At 36.0% G+C, this 20,809-nt stretch overlaps 3 protein-coding genes across 3 annotated transcripts in view; 2 read left to right on the forward strand and 1 right to left on the reverse strand.

The window, feature by feature from the left end:
• Nucleotides 1-3,129: 3,129 nt before the first annotated feature.
• On the reverse strand, nucleotides 3,130-6,928 carry itpa (inosine triphosphatase (nucleoside triphosphate pyrophosphatase)). The gene is made up of 9 exons (XM_042746582.1): nucleotides 6,789-6,928; nucleotides 6,578-6,681; nucleotides 5,500-5,557; nucleotides 5,340-5,404; nucleotides 5,188-5,261; nucleotides 5,048-5,079; nucleotides 4,609-4,721; nucleotides 3,930-4,006; nucleotides 3,130-3,350 (listed from the first exon to the last, which is right to left on the reverse strand). The coding sequence occupies exons 2-9, from the start codon at nucleotides 6,638-6,640 to the stop codon at nucleotides 3,221-3,223; spliced, it is 612 nt and encodes a 203-aa protein (XP_042602516.1). The 5' UTR covers nucleotides 6,641-6,681; nucleotides 6,789-6,928; the 3' UTR covers nucleotides 3,130-3,220.
• A 92-nt stretch (nucleotides 6,929-7,020) lies between these two features.
• On the forward strand, nucleotides 7,021-14,243 carry mettl13 (methyltransferase 13, eEF1A lysine and N-terminal methyltransferase). The gene is made up of 9 exons (XM_042747471.1): nucleotides 7,021-7,198; nucleotides 7,436-7,471; nucleotides 7,792-8,541; nucleotides 9,511-9,710; nucleotides 9,808-9,997; nucleotides 10,077-10,253; nucleotides 12,112-12,332; nucleotides 13,044-13,167; nucleotides 13,275-14,243. The coding sequence occupies exons 1-9, from the start codon at nucleotides 7,021-7,023 to the stop codon at nucleotides 13,565-13,567; spliced, it is 2,169 nt and encodes a 722-aa protein (XP_042603405.1). The 3' UTR covers nucleotides 13,568-14,243.
• Nucleotides 14,244-15,009: 766 nt separating this feature from the next.
• Nucleotides 15,010-20,809, forward strand: part of dnm3a (dynamin 3a) — a 45,516-nt gene continuing 39,716 nt past the window's right edge. Inside the window, 2 exon segments of the mRNA XM_042747472.1 lie at nucleotides 15,010-15,261; nucleotides 15,521-15,747. Coding sequence (XP_042603406.1) covers nucleotides 15,587-15,747 — 161 coding nt within the window. The 5' untranslated portion in view covers nucleotides 15,010-15,261; nucleotides 15,521-15,586.

The raw sequence follows: 20,809 nt of genomic DNA on the forward strand, positions 1-20,809 counted from the left end.
AGTCAAAACAGCTGATAAAAACATCACAATAATCCACAAGTAATCCACACGACTCCAGTCCATCAGTTCATGTCTTGTGAAGCAAAGATCTGAGTGTTTGCAAGAAGCAAATGCATCATTAAAATATTTTTAACTTTAAACAGTTGTAAAAATATGAGTCCTCTATCTATAATATTGCTTCCTCCAATGAAAAAGTAATCTTGTCTGAATCAGGAGAGAATTATGCACAGATCAAGTGTTTACAAGTAAAACAACAATTAAAAAAAAGCTCTAAACAAATGTTTTTATCAGCTGTTTGAACACTCATTCTGACGGCACCCATTCACTGCAGAGGATCTATTGGTGTGCAAGTGATGTAATGCTATTTTTTTTTTTTTAATAATAAATAATTGACCTTTTCAGATATAATCTTAGATATTTTGTATTTATTTACAAAAAAATAAAATAAAAAATCTTATTTCCATGTTTTAAAAAATACATTGGGTTTCACTTTGGACCCCTCAGAATATGGCAAAATGATATAAAAAAACCCGGATTTTTCTCATGTATCTTTGTTCTGTCAGATGTTAACTCTGAAACAAGCCTTTCTCTTCACTTCACCCTTAAACAATGTTCGTGAAACATTGGATCACCTGCTGCTGTCTAGTCAACAAGGCAATAAACACGTTTTCCCTAAACAGGAGCTGTGCTTCCAATCATTCCACCGTATGTGTAGTTGCACATGAATGTAATTTTTAATTTTGTGTGGAGAACACCAGGTGTTTGTGAAGGCCTCCTGATGGGACACTGCAAGATGCTGCTGTTAATTCTGACCTTTTAAACTGGATTCCTGCACTTTATAGGACATCTTGCAGAGTAAGAGTGCAGTTTATGGCCTCATTCACCCTCACCACACGATTAGTGATCACTTTCTCACGTGTGAACTTACAGGTCCATTAGAGCATATGAGACTCTGTAGTTTTGACTGAATGGACAGTTATATTTATATCTATATATGCAACTGTTCAAAGGTTTGTGGTCAGTAAGATTTGTTTTTGTGCAAGAAATTAACCCTTTCCAACAAAGATGAATTAAATTGATCAAAACTGACAGAAAAGACATTCATAAAGTTATGAAGATTTCCATTTCCAGTAAATGCTGTTCTCTTAACCTTTCTGTTCATCAGATAATCCTACAAAAAAGTGTCAGTTTCCACAAAACATTAAGGAGCATAACTGTTTTTAGCTTTAACATCACAGGAATGAATTGCATTTTAAAATATATTAAAAAAAGGAAAACAGCTATTTTAAATGGCAATTTACAATATTACAGTTTTACTGTATTTTTGATCAAATAAATTCAGCCTTGGTGAGCAGAAGAGACTGCTTTCGAAAACATTAAAAAATCCTACCAATCCCAAATCTCTGAACAGTAATATATTATTTAATTATATTTTACGTTGGCAAAAGAAAACTTTTAATGTGCATCAACCAAAACTGCACATATAATTAAAACTAATACCCAAAGGCCATTTAGAAAATAAGTGTGCAGCTCTCCAGACAGCTCATAGTTTTGGTTGTATAAGAAGTATTAATGACTACAGGATGTTTTTTCACCTTAAACACTTGTTTTACCCACGAGACAGACATCCGATAACATGTTTACACATTGTGAACTTGAAAAGCTTTAGACAAAAGCATTTCCACACGATTAGGAGTTGAGGAATGTTGTTGTGTATAATTGAGGGTCATAAGGTGCCTATTTCTCACCGTCTTTCTTTGTTTTCCATAGATGCCACTCCTTGATCTTTATGGGCTCATGCAGCCCGTGTTTTGATGTGGTTTGGACATAGACAGTTTGCATGGGCTCCTGAATACCGGAGATATTTTCCCTAGCCATTTGCTCTCAGTTCTCTCAGCAGTTGTTTGCATCCCAGTCATCCCGTGCAACCATGAGGAATTCAAACCTCAGGTGCTTTTAAAAATTCTTTCACCCCACAGTGCACCAAATGAAATTTGGGTGCATATCCATTGTAAAAGGCCTCTGAATGAATAAAAACCTCAGAATGAGTAAAAACAAACTATTCTTTGGTTTGACATGTGAGCCTAGAAAACATATAGTCATGATCCAGGGTAATAAATTTAAAATGTTTCCTTTATAGCCCTATAAATGGTTTGTAGCTTAGTGACTATATTCTTCTTTCTGATGAATTTAACATTAGGTATTTGATATTGCGCTCATAAAAATCTAAAAAAAAAAAAAACCTGAATGGATCAAGTCAGAGACCTTGAACTAGAGGTTATGCAGACCAAAAGCAGTTTATTGCGCCTATTCTTATACAAGCATTTATGGTACTAGGAGTAAATCTGAGTTATGGCTGTCAGTAACATGCATATCACTTGCAAATATTATCACGCATACGCTACAGTTTCTTAAAGCTTATTATTATTATTGCAATTTAAAATGAACGGTTTTCTATTTTAAACTATTTTATTTTCCCTGTAATGCAATGTTGAAAAGTACTCCATTACTTTTCTTGTGAGTTGAATAGGCCTCCCTAACAAGTCTGAAAAACAGAAAGGATATTACATATTTTTTCCCCACTAAAATATGTTCTAGAACCATCTTTGAGAATAGTGAGAGGCTGCTTTCTGAATCAGATGCATCAATATGCATGTGTTACCAATAAAGGCTTCTTTGTCATGAGGGAAAGAGGGAAAGGAAAAGAAAGTGAGTGAGCGAGTGAGTGAGTGAGTGAGTGAGTGAATGAGAGAGAATGCAAGAAACAGCAGTACAAACGCTGCCTGCATGCCATTAATAATGAGAAACACAAACAGTAGATGATATAACTGTAATACAGAGTTCCATCCTCCCCTGCGCAGAGGGCAGATGAACAAACAAGAGGTGTCACAGGAACATCTTAAAGATTTATGACTCTGAATTCCTCATGTCTCTATCCTGAGACCTGCTCTGTCCTCTCTCTCTCTCTCACACACACACACGTTTACTAAGAAAACCAAATGGGGACACACCATAAACAGTTTCTATATAAAACCAGTTGTAATTACTATTGATAATGGTAACTTTATTAACTTTAGTCATTACTACTTTAAATTAATTGTGAAAATGAAAGATGCAGATGTACTGTGATGTTTATAAACAAAGCATTTATTTAAAAGACAATAGGGACGGAGTATATTTGAAACCATTTATGAGAATCTGTTTGGAAAGAGAACAGTACTCATTCTTGGTGTTTTGTGCTCTTGGTCTCTGGTGCGCTGTTAAGCTGGGAGAAGTGTTCCGACAAGGCTGCCAGGGCACGGTACCGATGGGAGATGCTGTTCTTCACTTCTTTAGGGAGCTCAGCATAACTGCCCACAGAAACACAGCACAGAGGAATGAGAAAAACAAAATCACTATCAAATTAAAAGTGCTAATTTTATCTGACAAATTAATTTGGCGTTCATTTTAAACTATTGTTGACAGAAATGTATTCAATGCTTTTGTTTTCTTGTTAATGTTTCATTCTCTGAGGATGAGTACAACACTTTTTTATAAAGCATTTTACAACATGTATTCTTATAATGTGATAACATGGACTGTAGGAAAAGTTTTTCATAAATATTTGTGTTCAAAATTTATATAATAATCGAGTACACCATGAATCCGTTTTCCAAACCGTGTTTTGGCCTGTCCTGAATCACTACGGTACACCTATAATAAGTGTTTATATTCGGACTATTTTAGACTGGTACCTGCGTGATTCGTCAGAGAGAAGTAGCTCCGGCTACAATGTTCTTCCGCAAGACAGTTCTGTTTATTAACCGCTAGAGCGCAAAAAGTTACAGACTCCAGCTTTAAATCAAAGTCAGAGGATTCACTTTGACCAATACTGTCACCTACTGGTGAACCTGAGAAACACAATTGCAAAGTGAAGAAATGATACTCACGTTTTTTCATAGCCATCAGGCTGAAAACAAGGATCCCACCCAAAATCCCTTGGGCCCCTGGGCTCAACAATACGGCCCTGAAAAAAATGAGTAGAAATGTTGGAGGTAGTAATCAAAACCTGCATGCTATAGTGTTCAACGTAACACATTTATATATATTACCCGCTAAAAGTTTGTGGTCAATAAGATTTTTTTTGAAAGAAATAAATGCTTTTACTCAGCATTAAATTGATCAAGAGAGACATTAAAGGCATTTATAGCGTTTTGATTTAGATTTCAAATAAATGCTGTTCTTTTGATCTTTCAATTCATTAAGAAATTCTGGAAAGAAATGTGTCACACAGTAGTTTCCACAAAAATATTAAGCAGCACAACTGTGGTAACAATTGATAACAACAACATTGTGACAACACTGATAATCATAATAAATGTTCTTGAGCCGCAAATCAGCATATTAGAATGATTTCTGAAGGATCATGTGACACTGAAGACTGGAGTAATGATGCTTTGCATCACAGGAAGAAATTACATTTAAAATATATTTATTGATTGAATGATAGTAAAGAGAGAAAAATGATGGGGAAAAGAGAGAGGGCAAACAATGCCTGTATGGGCACCAAAGCTCAAAGTAAAAACCACTACATCACTACTTCACGAGAGTAAATAATCATGCTCTCACCTCGGTTCTTCCTCTGAACAGCTGAACTGGCTTGTCTTTTCCAGCACAGAAAGCAAATGTACACAGAGCCCAGGCAGATTTATCCTCGAAACCTGCTAGTAATTTATACAATCCTACAAACATAAAGAAAACTGCTCAATTTGCATATTCCTATTTTTGCCTATGCCTATAAAAATGACTTTTTAAGAAATAAAGCTAAAATAAAAATAACAATATTAAGTTCTAAATATAAACTAAATGAAAATCAGAAATGTTGACTTAGCAGCTAATGGAGATAGGTTTAAATTTAGTTAAAATTGAGTTTGAGCACTAAGATTACCAAATCAGAAAAGAATAAAAACTAAAACTGAACTAAACTAAAACCTCATAAAAATGACCGAAAATTAACCTAAAATAACAGTATTCAGTAGTAACCTAAATTTCTATTAAAGTGCCTTACCCTCTGGCTTCAGTTTATCCAAGAACCATTTTCTGTGAGGAGCGAAAAAACATTAAATAATTTAATGCACCGTGCAATATACTTACACCTTACCACTGTTTTATATTTTCAGAATTTAAAGGAGCCAGAGCCAGACTCACATGTAAGGTCCTGGTAGTCCTCCTAGTGCCCTGAAGCACAGACAGGTGTCCTCTACCAGCACTGGCCCATCCACCTTCACACAAAACACATAACTTCATGTTTGAGGCATCAACCAAGGAAACCAAGTAAAAACGGTGTGAAATTTACAAACCTGCCGTGCAGCTTCTTGACACTTCTGTATAGAAATATCATCTGGTTCCCCTTGATATTCAGGCACTGCAAGAGAGGACATAATCACATTACAAATACAGCAACGGCATGCTTGATATTTTTAAGTCAACAAAGCAGAAGAATAATAGCCAAGTACTTACAGTCAATCTTCTTAGAAACCAGTTTGTAGGGAAATTTATCACCAAGGATCTGAACTACCTGTTTGAACAAGAGATTATTAGACTGAAAGGCAGATTCTACAAGTAAAATAATGAATTAAAATTAAAATCACGATTAATCACATTCAAAATAAAAGTTTATGTTTACATACGATATGTGTGCATATTTACTGTGTATAAATAAATACACACACATATGTATATATTAAGGAAAATATTTGTTATTTAATATGTTAATGTGATATATATATATATATATATATATATATATATATATATATATATATATAATATACAAGTGTAAATAAAGATATACAAATATTTTTTAATATATACATGTGTTTATTTATATATACATAATAAATATACACAGTACACAAACATATAGTATGTAAACAAACTTTTATTTTGAATGTTTTGCAGCACTAAATAATTGTAATCTTTTTGATAACATAATATTGCTCTGTGTTCACATTTTGTGCTTAACCTTTTAACAAAGTCATATTTTATTTTAATCCAAATTTTGCCCCATTCAAGTCTGTTTTTAAACAAATTTAGTCTACTCAATGTAATGTTTTTAATGTTTAAATTGTATCGTCTATTGTTAGAAAATTAAAGTTTGTGGTATTAATCTGCATTTAGACATGCCCCAAATTTGGATATCAGGGTTGCAAAATTGCAAAGCTAATTGAAAATTATTTGAAGCACCACATTGACCAAATAAATAATATAAAATAAATAAATAAATAATAATTCAGGCCTTGTTTTGTAGCCCATTTATTCAAACGTGTATGTGAAGTCAACTTGAATCAGAAAATCATCTTTGAGACTATATAAACCACTAACCAGCTAGGCGTTTATTTAGGAGTGAGAAGTGATTACTGGACATTTCACTATTTATGAAGCTTCTCTAAACAAATCTCACAGTGTTTCATGGCATGTGAGCAGAGACTAATCGTTCAATGCAGGTCAAGACACGGTTGGTTTTTTTGTTTGTGATTGTGTTTTATTTGTTTAGTTTGTGTCAAGACAAGACACTTGTTACACGCCGCACTCTCACCTCTTCCAGTTTTTTCGCGTTCCCGGTAACGAATACCAGAGCTCTGCCGGTGGGCACTGCCATGCTTCAGCCTGTTTCAGTCATTCAACAACTCACTGTCGGAACTGTAAAACACACAAACCACAAACCAATCGTTTTCATTGTTCAAAAACTTCCACCAATCAGAGAACGAGTTCGCCACATTCTAGACACGCCCTCCTCACACACTGACCAATCGCTGGCTGCTCAGTGCCGTCCTTCTGTAAAATCTCTCCGGGTCGAAAGTGCTAAACATGTGGGAGAGCGTCATCACATGTCAACGACTGTAGAATAGAAATAATTTCACCAGTATTTGCCCATTAAAGTACTTAGTAAAGTAGTTTTATCGGCCTGGAAAAAAGGTTATAATTCATGTGATAAATCTGAATTGCGATTAACTGAATAGGAGGATCTGATCCACCAGCATGAGCTTACTGCCTCGCACCGCTGAGGAGTTCAGCTCGGCGGACTACTGGGAGCGCTTCTTCCGTAAGAGAGGAGAGAAGGCTTTCGAGTGGTACGGAGACTACAACTCCCTCTGCGGTGGCTGCGTTGAGGAGTTGAGCTCGGCGGACTACTGGGAGCGCTTGAAGACTAAGACATGTTGAATGCTGAAAATCAGCTCTGCATCACAGAAGAGAACTACTGGAAAAGTATATGATGCTTCTGTTGTTTTATTGTGATTTTAACATACTTTTTTTATCTCTTTGGAACCTGTAACTTTTGAGAAATGTTTGATTATTTCGGAATTCAGGTTGATCTCGTTCCTTTCTTCCTCTTTGGAACACAAAACTGAACACAAAATTTTGAAGAATTTTACAGTTGATCTGTTCTATGCAGTTGTCAGATGTTTTCAGATGTACAAATGGTGTAAAAGTACCATATTCCTCTATATATAGATCAGTGGTTCAAACCAATTTCTAAGCCAGTTTTGTGAACTGGAGCAACTGATTCAGTGAAAATCTGATTCTACAGAATGATTCTTTTGATAGTTCTGTACTTCCTTCATGAACAGGTTTAGAAGAGCTAGGATGTCTATAGGTTTCAAGGTTTTTAGTTAATATTGTGTGTGCTAGTTTTTTTTTTGTATGAATTTTTTTTAATAACAAAAAATTTATTATTTAAAAATAATTATTATTTTATGTATGTAATAGTTATAATATTTTTTTTTAATAGCCAATAATAGTTATATTTAGAATTTTTTTTTTCTGTGGTGGGCTGTGGTAACTCCGAGCTGAGTGAACAGCTCTATGATGTTGGCTACCGTCAGTTAACCAACATTGACATCAGCGAGACGGTGGTGTCTCACATGAACCAGAGGAATGCAGAGCACCGTCCTGACATGACCTTCCAGCAGCTGGATGCCACCCAGACAGGCTTTGAGAGCGGGAGCTTTCAGGCGGCACTAGATAAGGGCACGCTTGATGCCATGGCTTCAGAAGAGGACGGTGCACTTGCAGGCAGGATGCTGGCAGAAGTTGGCAGAGTTTTGGCTGTGGGGGGCCGGTATGTCTGCGTAACTTTAGCCCAGGAGCACGTCATAAAGCTGGCTGTGGAACATTTCGCCCAGGGCTGGGCTGTACGAATTCATTGTCTTAGCGGACAGCAGAAGGAAGAGTCTGATTCTTCCTTCGCCCTCCCCGTATTCGTTCTGGTCTGCACCAAATTCCGCCAAGCGCCTCCGTTTGCAGTGCTTGAGTTGTGTCAGGGGGAGGATGGCGCTCCCACTAGACTTGCATCAGTACTGGAGCTGTTGTCCGCTGTGAAGGAGAGACAGGCCTACAATCTAATGCTGCATAAGCTCAGAGGGGGAACAGACGCTGGCAGCACACCATCCCTCACGCTGTGCCATGCAGCCACCGGCCGGCCGCGATACACTCTGACAGTGCAGGATAGCCTGCCTTCTGCCAAGCTGCCACGGAGTAATCACTTCGCCATCTTTATCGGTGAGCATTTGGTTCTTTCACCTTTTCATTGCGAAGATCACTGTCATAGGCCAAGTATATTTCCCTATATACAGTGGATTATATATACAGTAAAAATCCCATTTGTTTTCTCCATAGCAGAACTGATTTTAATAGTAACTTCTTAACAGTTCCAAAATGTTTTACTATGAGTTACAAGGTTATTAATCAGTGGCATATGCTTTTGCTTAAGCATGTGTTATTTCAACTTATTTTTTAAATAATTATGTTTAACAATCAAGTTCATGGTGAAACACTACATCACCTATGATTCTGCAACTGACGTTTTTAGGGAATTAATGAAATAAAGTGCATTTTGGACATTTTAGTCATTCGTAAGGTTTTAGCTCTTTCCCAGTTTTGTGCCTTTTTTCTGGTTTTGTACAGTTTTCAGATACTTATTTAGTTTAATTTGTTATATTTTTATTATTATTGATAACTTGTTGGATTGGTTCATGGTTTTTAACTCTTAAATGAAGAATGTGTGCAGGAACTGTTGCACACTATTACACATATCTATGGAATTCTTGAGTCTGATTGGTTAACTGCAGAATTAAAGGGATATTTCACCCAAAAATTTAAATTCTGTCGTTAATTACTCACCCTCATGTCGTTACAAACCTGTAAGACCTTTGTTCTTCTTCCGAACACAAATTAAGATAATTTTTATGAAATTCAAGAGCTTTTTAACCGTTCAAAGCCCAGAAAGGTAGTAAGGACATTGTTCGTTAAAACAGTCAGTGGTTCAACTGTAATCTTATGAAGCTCTGTGAATACTTTTTGTGTGGAAAGAAAACCAAAATAATGTGTTTATTGAACGGCATTCATGAGAGTACTATGACACATAAAGAAAATAAATATTATAATATAACAGACACAATGAAATGTTATAATATTTGTATTTTGTTTATATACAATTTGACTATTTTCATTAAAATTTTAGATTTTTAGTTCCTCAGGGCCGTGAGTCTGATTGGTTATATGGCTCGGCTGAAGGTCGGACTCAGTTAGCATCCAGTGCAAAATTCAGACGCCTGGTCATTGTGGCAATGCATCGAGATCAGGAGTATGAGGACATGCAGGCTGTCCAATCAGAGCTCTCTCCAATGGTGATGGAACTCGCACCTCCTGGAATGCCAGCCAATCAGCAGGTGCTCAGGAACAACATGCATTGCTCTGTATTTGCTCTTGATCTTGTCCTCATTTCTCACTCGTGCGTGCACCTGTTTCACAACTCCTCTGGTATAGGTGCCGTTCCTGTCTGTGGGAGGAGATCTGGGGTGGAGGGAAGTCATCGGACGAGGGGTTAGCGCTTTGACTGGAGAGTATTCTGTGGAGGATGTGAGAGGAGAGGATGGTCACCTCTATCGCAGGCTGATCTTCATGAACAATCCCCAGCTGGTGCAGTCAGAGAGCAGACTCCGGTCTGCCGCCACAGGTGTGGTACTGCTGTGTTTCAATTCTGGAATGTTTAGAACAACTGGAGATTTATTTCAGTGTTTGGTCTCTTTTGCTAGCATCTTCTGCTCATAAAAAGAAGAACAAGAAAAAATCCAAGCCATCTGTTTCTGATGCCCCTGCTTTAACGGGTGTTAAAGATCGCATTGTGGACAGAGGGTTTCTCTGCTGTACGCACCATGAAGTCATGGTGGCGGGTTTAGCCATGTTAGGAATGGATGCAATCAATAATAAAGGTAAGTGTGCTAGCATTAAAAAGCCTAATGAAAGTTTAAAGCGTTTACCTTCAAAAGGAATGCTATCATTTAACTTTTTAATTAAAGATGGAGTGTGTACTTAAAATACCATAGTCATGTCCTGGCTAAATATGTAATATAAGTCTTAAAGTACACATTACCATTCAAAAGTTTGAGGTCAATAAGATTTTTATTTAGTTATTTATTTATTTATTTTTTTTAAAGAAGGCTGTTTTATTTTTCCTAAGGGTGTATTTATTTCACCAAAAATACAGAAAAAAACCCCCTGAAATATTGTTTACTGCTATGCAAATTAAAATAAATAACTGTTTTCTATTTGAATGGATTTTAAAATGGATTTTATTTATTGTCTGGAAGGGTAAAATGCTGCTTAATAATTTTTGTGGAAGCCATTTTTATTCAAGATTCAAGAAAATTAAAAAGTACAGCATTTATTTGAAATAGAGCTATTTTGTGACATTATGGATGTCACTTTTGATCAGTTTAATTTGTCCTTCTTGAATATAAATATGAATTTATTTCAATAAATAAACAAACAAATAAAAATCTTACTTTATTATTAATTAATAAAATTACAACTATAATTTTTTTTAAGAGTGTAAACACTGTGGCTCTTTAAAGCAGCATATATCATGTTTACAGTTCTGTTTGCAATTTTACTGCTGCTACTATTTTGGAATTTTAATGATGGTGTTATTGTCAGAACTTTATTAGGTTATTTTTTGTTCATGTTCATATAAGGTACTGTTATTTATTTCATGGAACACAGAAGTTGGAATTTTGAAACAATAGTTATGCAGCTGTTGTCATGTAACATCAGTTCATAATGACCGAGGGCTTTCAAAAAACATTAAAAAAAAAAAAAACATCCTCATAAAAGTTTGTAGTGTGTGTGTTATATTGCAAAAATATGATAGATTTGTTTATGGGAAAAACAAACTAAATCTTACATCTAGACCGTATAGCACCACGATCAATCTTTAAAAGATTGCAATCTTGATTTAAACACCCACGCAATCTTATTCCTACATAACAATGATTCAGCAGTGTCTATGAAACCTTTGAAAAATATGATCACAGCAGAACAATTAAATCTGTGTTTGCACTGCCGCGGAGCCTGAGAGAACAGTTGTCATGTACAGGTATGAAACAGCTTCACAAACAGTTAAAGCACACAGTATGGTTATTTCTGTTACAAAAATCCTAAATTCACAGAAGAACAAAGTTTTTAGTTTGGGTATAAACACATATCTAACTTCAAATATAGATTGTATCAATACATCATTCCGCCAGTAGATGGCGACAAGTGGCTGATAATTTAAAATTTTTTAATGACTAGTTACTTCAAGGATTTGTTCAAAAAAGCTAATTCAATCATGTTAAGTCTTTATGAGTAAGTCAGTAAATCATGCATTCAAACAGAATTTTTAAAAATAATTCTAGAATAGACTGCATCAATTAATATTTTGTCAGAACCTCTCATAAATTGCATTGTATTGTTGTAGTTGTCTGTTCAGAATCGTGATGCCCGTTGTAACCCCCAAAAAATTGTGATTCTGAATTTATTCTGAGTCGTGCAGCTCTACTAGCATGTATCCAGAATTGTCTAAATGGCACAGCATGTTTGGTTACTACAGTACATTGATACAGTGATTGATAACTGGTAGATTTTGGTCTGTTCCTTACACAAAGATGTTGAATAACTTCAGAAGACTGAAATACAGCTCATGAATCACATTGAACACTATAATGGTGATGAATGTCAGTGTTCTTCTCAACGATCTGCGTATTATACAAAAAATCTATTCTGATTAGTCTGTCACATGTTTTCTAACAGATCACCCAGTGTCCGTGTTATTGGTGGGACTGGGTGGCGGTGGTTTACCCCAGTTTGTGCATGACTTTGTGCCGTGTGCACGGGTGGAGGTGGTTGAACTGGACCCAGCTGTGCTGGAAGTGGCTCAGACCTGGTTTGGATTTCAGACTGATGAGAGGCTAAATGTTACACTGGGAGATGGACTGGAGCGCATCAAAACACTGGCGAGTGAGGGTGAGAGAACATCTAGATTTAGTAATTTCTAAACCTTTTTGACTCCAACAATATTATCCACAACAATAGTCAAAGGCCTCATGTTTTTCCAGTTTTTGTGATTTACTGGATAAGGATAAAGTTTCTTAAAAAATTTAGTCATTTAGCAGATGCTTTTATCCAAAGCGATTTGCAAATGAGGACAAATTAATTCATTTTAATTAAACAATTCATTTTCAATTTTGACAGTTTTAATTTTCAGGTCTGAAAACAAATTTTAGAAATGGTCTACCTCATATATCTAGATTTTCTAAGACCGTGGAGAAAAAAAAAGTTATTCACGAAGTTAATTACAATAAGATTTTTCTGGGTTGTTTTTAGGTCATTTTAAAGTTTCTTTTGTCTCATTTTAAGTGATTTTAAGTCATAGTGCCTTTTTAAAGTTTGCTGATGTTGTTTTTTAATTTTTTTTATTTATGGTGTGTAATTTATTGTTTTTATGTTTTGGTATAATGTTTTGTTTTTGTTCATATTATGTATATGTTTTAATCTAAATGTAATTCTGTATTTGTTATGCTTCTTTTTGAGTGGGTGGGTGATTATTTATATTTGTTAGGTTGTTTTTTTTGTGTGGGATAGATGGAGTTTTTTTTTTTTTTTGCTTAATATATTATTTCTTTGCTACTTTTGTTTTTGTGTCTACAGTATAATTTTTTGATGCATTTATATGTGTGTTTATTTCTTTTGATGTCATAATGTTTGACGTTGACAGCAAAGACACAACCCTGGGCATGAGCTGCCCTCCATCTGCCTTTGTAGAAACATCTCTTCTGAAGAAAGTTTACAGCTTATTAACCCCTCGAGGTAAGCACTTAAAGTTGTATGATCAGTTTTGATACTTTTTCCTTGAAAGTTCTGATGCTGAGATATTTTGTATATTGTACATCACTTTTCTTTTGTTTCCTCCACAGGACTGTTCATGTTGAACCTAGTGTGTCGTGACTCAGCTCTCAGGAAGTCAGTTCTCGAACGTGTTCAAGCCGTGTTCACGTGTGTGTTCTCTCGTGGAATCGAGGGTGAAGTCAATGAGGTGCTGCTGTGCTGCAGAAGTTCAGGAGAGGAACACAAACCTCACACTATTCCATCAACATTACAGCAGACAGCAAGAGACCTACAGAAGACACTACGTGCCAACACCCAGACTGCACCATGTGTGCCTCAAATAGACATTACTGCAATGCTGAATGACCTGAAAGTCATCTAAAGATTGAGAAAAGTTTGGAACGAAAATCAAAAATAATTAAATAAACATCTGGTTTCACTTGGCAAAATGTGCATATTTCAGGGTTAAGAAAATAACTTGGCCGTAGTCTTATGTCACAAGACCTTTGACAAAATGGCATACAGCCTGGCCCATATTTCATCTTATTCGAGAAAAACACAATGTCTTCATGGAAAGGAAGAGATTTTGTCTGACTGATATTTCAAGCATATCAAGCATATGCCCTTTGAAAGAACACAGCAAAATAATGTCAGATATTTCAGCATATATTGTGTATATATGAAAATATAACAATCTTTAGCATTGATGATCTATATCTAAATGGAAAGCTCCATCATCACCATTGCACTTTATGGTACAAATGATGGCAATATAGGGATAACACTTTATGTTCAGATAAAATTAAGTGTAAGGGTCAGTACGCTGAAAAGAATTTGGAGGTGAAAATTTTCTCTCAGAAATTGCTGATAAATTTGACAAATAATTACAAACTGCACATAACCTTACATTTTGAGGTAGAAAGACTGAAATACTATTTTCTTCTAAAATAATATTTTCGTACAAACTCCAATAAAATGACAATTTATGGTTTACATTATGTCTTGCTGGACTGTTTTAAGTTTAAACAACCTTAAAAAATAAAATTAAGAAGAAAATACTGTTGTCTCAGAGCCATTCTTTCGTCAAACGATAATAGTGAATCGGGGTAAAGGTCCTGAAACAGATATAAAACCAAAATAATCATAAATTCATTGACATTAAATATCAGGTTTTTATTTTTTATTTTTATTGTACTGTTGTACGGTGAAATGCACTGTAGAGTTAATACAGAAGCAAACTATCTGGCAACCCTGTAGTGGCTGTGCGGTGTTATTTTTACTGGATGAGCCTGTTATACTGAAATGAGGGTGGAATGGATGCACCCTACAGTGTCATGCACTGAAGGAGTGGCGGGCCATAAAAACACATTAAATAATAAACATATAGAAGCTATCCTAGTCTGCTTGTAAATTATGGAAACAATTCTAATTTTATATATAATTTAGCTTTGTTTATACCATGGTGTTCCATGTCACTGTATTTATTCTTGACGTAAAAACTCTTAATTTCACTTATATTATATTGATGTATTGTATTGTATATTGATTTGATGTTTGCGTTTGTACATATTATTAATATACAGATCGGATCTGCCTGCCGCTGTGGTTGATATCGAGCAGATGGTGGAAGAACAGTGCCACTAGTAGACTAACCTACGTCACTTTTTATAATGGACCTCGGATATTTTTTATTTTATTTTTGTATCTCATACATCTGTGTGCATTACATAATAATAAAACAAACAAACAGAAAAAAAAAATTAATAGAACCAAATCTGTACCTCCAGATTCTGGTCAGAGGAGTGGCGTCTGCGCGAGCACGCGCACGCGCACTCCACGAGCGGACAGTTGCTGTCAGATTTCGATCACAAGTTGAGTTCAGGACAAACGAGCGGATAAAACAGGCGACTTCCACTGGATATAGTTCATGAGGTTTCTTTATATGTCGCCTTATAGTTTCTTTGGGCTCGTCGTAAAGTGTGTGTGCTGTTAAGTTCAGTCTTTGCTGCTCACGAGCGCCGTTACTCTCAGCTGCTGCGTCTGTCAGGACCAAACGCTCGGAAAAACTCATCCCAGGTAATTAAACTATGATTTACAAACGAAACTGGCTACGTTACGTTAGCATGTTCAATACGTTTACTTTGTAAAGAAAAAAAACTTTGTATTTTTAAGTTACGTAGTATTATTTTAGTGGTTTTGCTTTAAAACTCTATGTCTGGGGGGCAAAAAAAAAAAAAAAGAAAGAAAGAAAGAAAATTTCCCTTATTTGAAGTTGGCGCGTTGTTCTCTCTGTCTCTTTCTCTCTCTCTCAATTTTAATGTATATTTTAATATAGCAAAGGAGCATTGTCCGCTGCGCCCGGTGGTTCGCGCGCCGGCCGCATCCTCGCGGCTCCGTCACCATGGGCAACCGGGGGATGGAGGAGCTGATCCCGCTGGTGAACCGGCTGCAGGACGCCTTCAGTGCCATCGGACAGACCTGCGACCTGGACCTGCCGCAGATCGCGGTGGTCGGGGGTCAGAGCGCAGGCAAAAGCTCTGTCCTGGAAAATTTCGTGGGCAGGTATGACACCATCATAAATAAGAATTGCAGTTGATTATAATTAACAGTACAGTTCAACAAACCAGAAGTTTGCTAAGATGTTATTAATGTCATGATTATTGGTCAAACAAACCAGGACACTGTCAATAGCCTGCCTGATCGAGATATCAGGGTGACTGAAGGCTGATTATAGACCAGTCACGATCAAAAGAGGAAAAATATTACATGGACATAGTTATTGGCTGTTGGTGATAAACTCGGAATGGACTGATTAATCAGCTAGTGATGTTGAGTTGAGTCAGTTTTCTGCAGAGGCACTGAACTGTATCACTGAAGCAGGTGCAGATGGTCTCATCTGTAGTCGGGAGCAGTCACTACCTCTTCCTCCATCTGTCTAATGGCCTGCCAAGCCAAAGTCCGTGAGCCATGCAGAATCTGAAGACTGACTTCATTTTCTCTGGACAATACGGATCATTAAAACAAGCTGGCAACTTATTTATTTATTTATTTATTTTATTAAGAATATATATTTTTTTCTGAATCTGGTTGGTCACTTATTAGGTATGAAAGATTTTTCCATAATTTATATTTGTTAAGGGAAGCCATTTGAAAAGTGTCAATTTTCTTTGATCTCTTGAGAAAGCCTGATGTATACTATAAAAGCGTCTGCAACTTTCTGAACTCAAAACATGTGGTCATAAAATCATAAAAAAGTGACTGTTTTTGGCAAATAACCTTTATACTAATAGTATGGTTTTTAACTAACAGTGTCTAAAGTGCTCAAAGTAAGTGTAAGATTAAAATACATATGATCCCACTTAATGTTAGGTGTGTTTAAATGCTGTTTAGATACGTTAAAAATTAATTGTTAGGTATTTGTTTGGTATTATGGTTAGGTTTAAGAGTGGGTAAAGGTGTAGGGGTAGGGTCAACAGTGTAATTATATAATATATATATAAATATCATCATGTGACACTGAAGACTAGAGTATCTGCTGCTGAAATTCAGCTTTGCCATCATAGGAATAAATTACATTTGAAAATATATAATGTAATTGAAAATAAATATATAATTTGTAATAACAATCACAGTGTTACTATTTTACTGTATTTTTACCAAATAAATGTAGCTTTAGTGAGCATAAGAGACTTCCTTCAAAAACATGAAAAATTTTCAGGATGCCAAAATTTGTAAGTTTTTTATTGTATGATCCCTTTAAGAATCCCTGGAAGGCACACAGTTTCAAGTCTTTAGTAATCTTTTATTTTCTTTGCGCAAGAGGAGCTCACAGGATCTTCTCTTTGCATGCTGTTTTCCGCATGGAAAGACTGGGCCTGTCCAACAGGAAGCTGTGATTGTTTGTGGAAGCTATTGTTTGCTCAGTGCATATCAGTTTGGTGAGTTGAAGTGAATATCGCCTGCTTAAGATAAGTGTGTCGGACTGAGAACAAGCTGCTTGCTTATCTGAGAGGGAGGCACTCAAGCGCTCTGACCATCATCCTAAAATCTCGGTCAGTGGGTTGAGGCAACACGCTTCAGGCAGTTATTGAAGACCCAGTTTACTTTTTTGATTGACAGGCTGTTATTTTTTATTGATTCGCTTACATTCTTTATAGCTTATATATCGAACATGTTATGTTGACCAAAGATTTTAAGTTCTCTTGGAGCAATTACACATATCCTGTATATCAAAATTCAGTCATCTCTGAAACACACTAAGAGGTCTTGCACATATTTATCTCTGAAGCTGACTACACACTTGATGAAACATGATGACAGCTATAACCTGTGTGTCATCGTATTACAACTAATTACAGTTGGTTAAATATATATAAATAGCCATAAATATGTGGAATTATACAAATGTCAAAACAGATTGAACCTATAGCACTTTGCAGGGAAAAGCACGTTGTCAGCAAAGATTTAGAGTGTGTTCACACTTAGATTATCCTAGTTTGGTTCTCTTAGCTTTTTTTTTTCTTTGGTCTGGACCAAAAAAGAATCTACCAAACATTCAAAACAATGCTGTGTACTGGGCTAAATGTGCTTACTGTATGTTGTGTGTACATATAGTGGTATTTTTACCAGTTGAGTACTCACAAGGAGCTTATAAAGTGCATAAAGGAGTCAAAACAGCACCAGGAATTCCTCAGTTGCACACACAAGTGAAGATCTCCTGCAAGGAGATGGAGGTTTTGATTCCTAGTGCTGAACTGTAATGGGAAACATAGCTCCTATGAGGAGAAGAGAATGTTTTTGGTTTATTTAGATGTCTTTGGTCTGTGTTGCATTCATATTTTAGTTTAAGTGCACCAGAGTTTAAAAAGGCAGACTCTCAACTCATATCACCTAAATTAAGTGATATATGGAGAATGAAAATCCTCAGCTTATCCTCATTTTACTCAAACTGTAAGTTTTCTTCCGTAGAACACAAAAGGAGCTAGCTGAATGTCTACGTTGCTCCTTTCTGTCTGTATATATTTATATATTTATGAATAAAGTGACTTAAATTGCATTGAAGATATAAATTTTTTCAGGTCATGCATTGTCCCATGACCTTGGCATTTCTAGTTTTGAGCTACAGAAATGCTATAAAAGCACAATTTACATTTATGAATTTGGCAGATATTTTATAAAATATATTTCAATCAGTTCTTGTATTCCTTGGGAATCAAACCCATGACCTTTGCTAGTGTCATGCGGTATTATTTGAGCAATGCTTTAGCAGTGCTATATTCTGTCTTCTCAAGCCATATGAAAGGTTTGTTTCCTTTGAATGAAATAATGTTGGAATGAAGTGGAATCATTTATGTACCAGAATGAACTTCCTTGGTGCAGTCATATGATGGCCTACTTAGAGCTCTTGCACAGGAAATAATGAGTACATGTATCCATAGCAATGAGTTATATATGAATGGAGGAGAGCAGTGCATCCTCATCCATCTGTTATCTCAGTATCACTGCCAGTCAGTGGAACACCAGAGATGCCTGGAGAAATGGGTTAGTGAAATTAGATCTCGCTGATAGAGGGGGCATAGTGCTTGGGTTTAGTAGAGTAAGTAGTTGATTTTTACCAGTATAAGACATTAAAATGAAGAAATAAAATTTAGCTGATGGGGTTGGAAACTTTCTTTTGAGGAACTTCCCAGGTTCTCTCACTGGTTTACATTACATTTGCATTTATAAATTTAGCAGACACTTTTATTCAAAGTGACTTACAAATGAGGAACACGATAACACAAACGATTCATCCCAAGGAGAACATCTAAGAGTAATGTAAGAAGTGGAGCAATATGAAGTTTAGAATAGCTGTAAAAAATACCAAAAGTACTAAAGGGATAGTTCTCCCCATACTTGCCCTCATATCTTTCAGAAACAAATTAAGACATTTTTAGTGAAACGTGAGATTTTTGTCTCTCCGTTCAAAGTTCATTCCACCAAAACTTTGACACTTCAGAAAGGTTTAGAAAGAAATTGTAAAAGTAATCCATGAGTCAAACAGTTTATCCAAGTCTTCTAAAGAGACACAAACCCTTTATATGATTCAAATATGGTAAATGACAGCTTAACTGTATTTGCCTGTTTTGCTTAAACATGCTTACTATGTTGGTTCTTGCGCATCAAGCAAGCATGTTTCAGCTTGTTTTGCTGAAATGGACTTTCAGTGGAGGCACAGAACTCTCTGAGTGTGATTAAAAATATTTATTTGTGTTTCAAAGTTTTTTGGGTTTGCAGTGACATAAGGGTGAGTAAATGGTGACGGAATTTTTATTTAATGTGTCACAGTATACTTTTATGGAGAAGAGCTGGGTGAACATTCTTCTAAACATCAACAAAATGATGTATGAGGGGGACTAAATGATGACTGAATGTTATTTTTTGCTTAAACTACTCCATTAATCTCACGATTATTTCTTATAATGTTTATTTTAAACTGAAAATGCTCAGTTAAACACCCGCTGAAATGTGTACACATTCATACGATGTTACACACAGGCAATGCACAATTCTGCATTATTGTATATATCTGTTTACTACAGTAATGCAAGCTGTGTGGGGAAGGGACAGGATGAAATCAGCAGATAGTGAAGAAGAAAGGAAAGAGAAGGGAGAGAAAATGCGGCTGGAGAATTTGAGTCAAGAGGGGCTTTGTTGAGGGGGTTAGAAAAGGGAGGTCAAGGGTAAGTATTGGGAATGACTGGGAGTGTAAAGGACATTGTTGAAGAAGAGTGAGCCATGTGTCAAACACACAGATGACTCACTGCCTGGGTTCAAGCTAAATACCACAGGCTGGCCTGCTAGTTCATATGGTTTCTTGGCTAATATACAGATGAGTTACCCACTCAAGTTCAATATTTATTGGTTTGTTAAAATCTGTAACCCTTATTAGTACTAATAGTCATACCTTCAACAATTTGTAGTAGCCTACTAGCAATAGTGCTGCAGGGATGACATATCTTTGTAGGCCAAAACTCAAAAATGATTTAGCATTTCAACACTTGTCCTAAAGTCACTGGGTTTTTTGAATAGGGTTTTGGTTAAATGCCTGAAATAAGGTCCGTGTTTTACAAAACCTCAAGACATTTTCACATTTATTCTGCAACATAAAATACATCAGTAATGTCCACTTTGTGATTTTTTTAAAGCTTTTACCAGTCTGGAAATCTGGAAAAAGCTTTATGTTTATAATTGCACTCTTGCAAACTATTCTGAACCAAGCTTTCAGGGAAAATGTTTTTAAGGGTTTTTAAAGTTAAAAATCCCCCCAAAAATTAGATATTGTATTGGGTTTTGCTATTTCCGGTTTGGCCTGCAAAGTACATCATCACTGCAGCACTTCATACCGTGGATGGTTTTACCTGCATTTTGCTCTTCTCCCTGGATGCCTTTAACTAGGTCTAATCCAGTGGGACTTCCCCTCTATTTTGGGCAATAGTTCTGTTTTAGATCTGCGCACACCCTATTTCCACTGTCATCTTTATCATCCATAGTGACTTCATCTCAAGCCTGGGATTTATCAGACCAAATGGAAAGCACATTTTTCCATGGAAAGGGCAAACTTTTCCCATCATTGTATTGTTGC

Source organism: Cyprinus carpio, chromosome B20 (assembly GCF_018340385.1).
Source record: "Cyprinus carpio isolate SPL01 chromosome B20, ASM1834038v1, whole genome shotgun sequence".
Taxonomy (NCBI): Eukaryota; Metazoa; Chordata; class Actinopteri; order Cypriniformes; family Cyprinidae; genus Cyprinus; species Cyprinus carpio.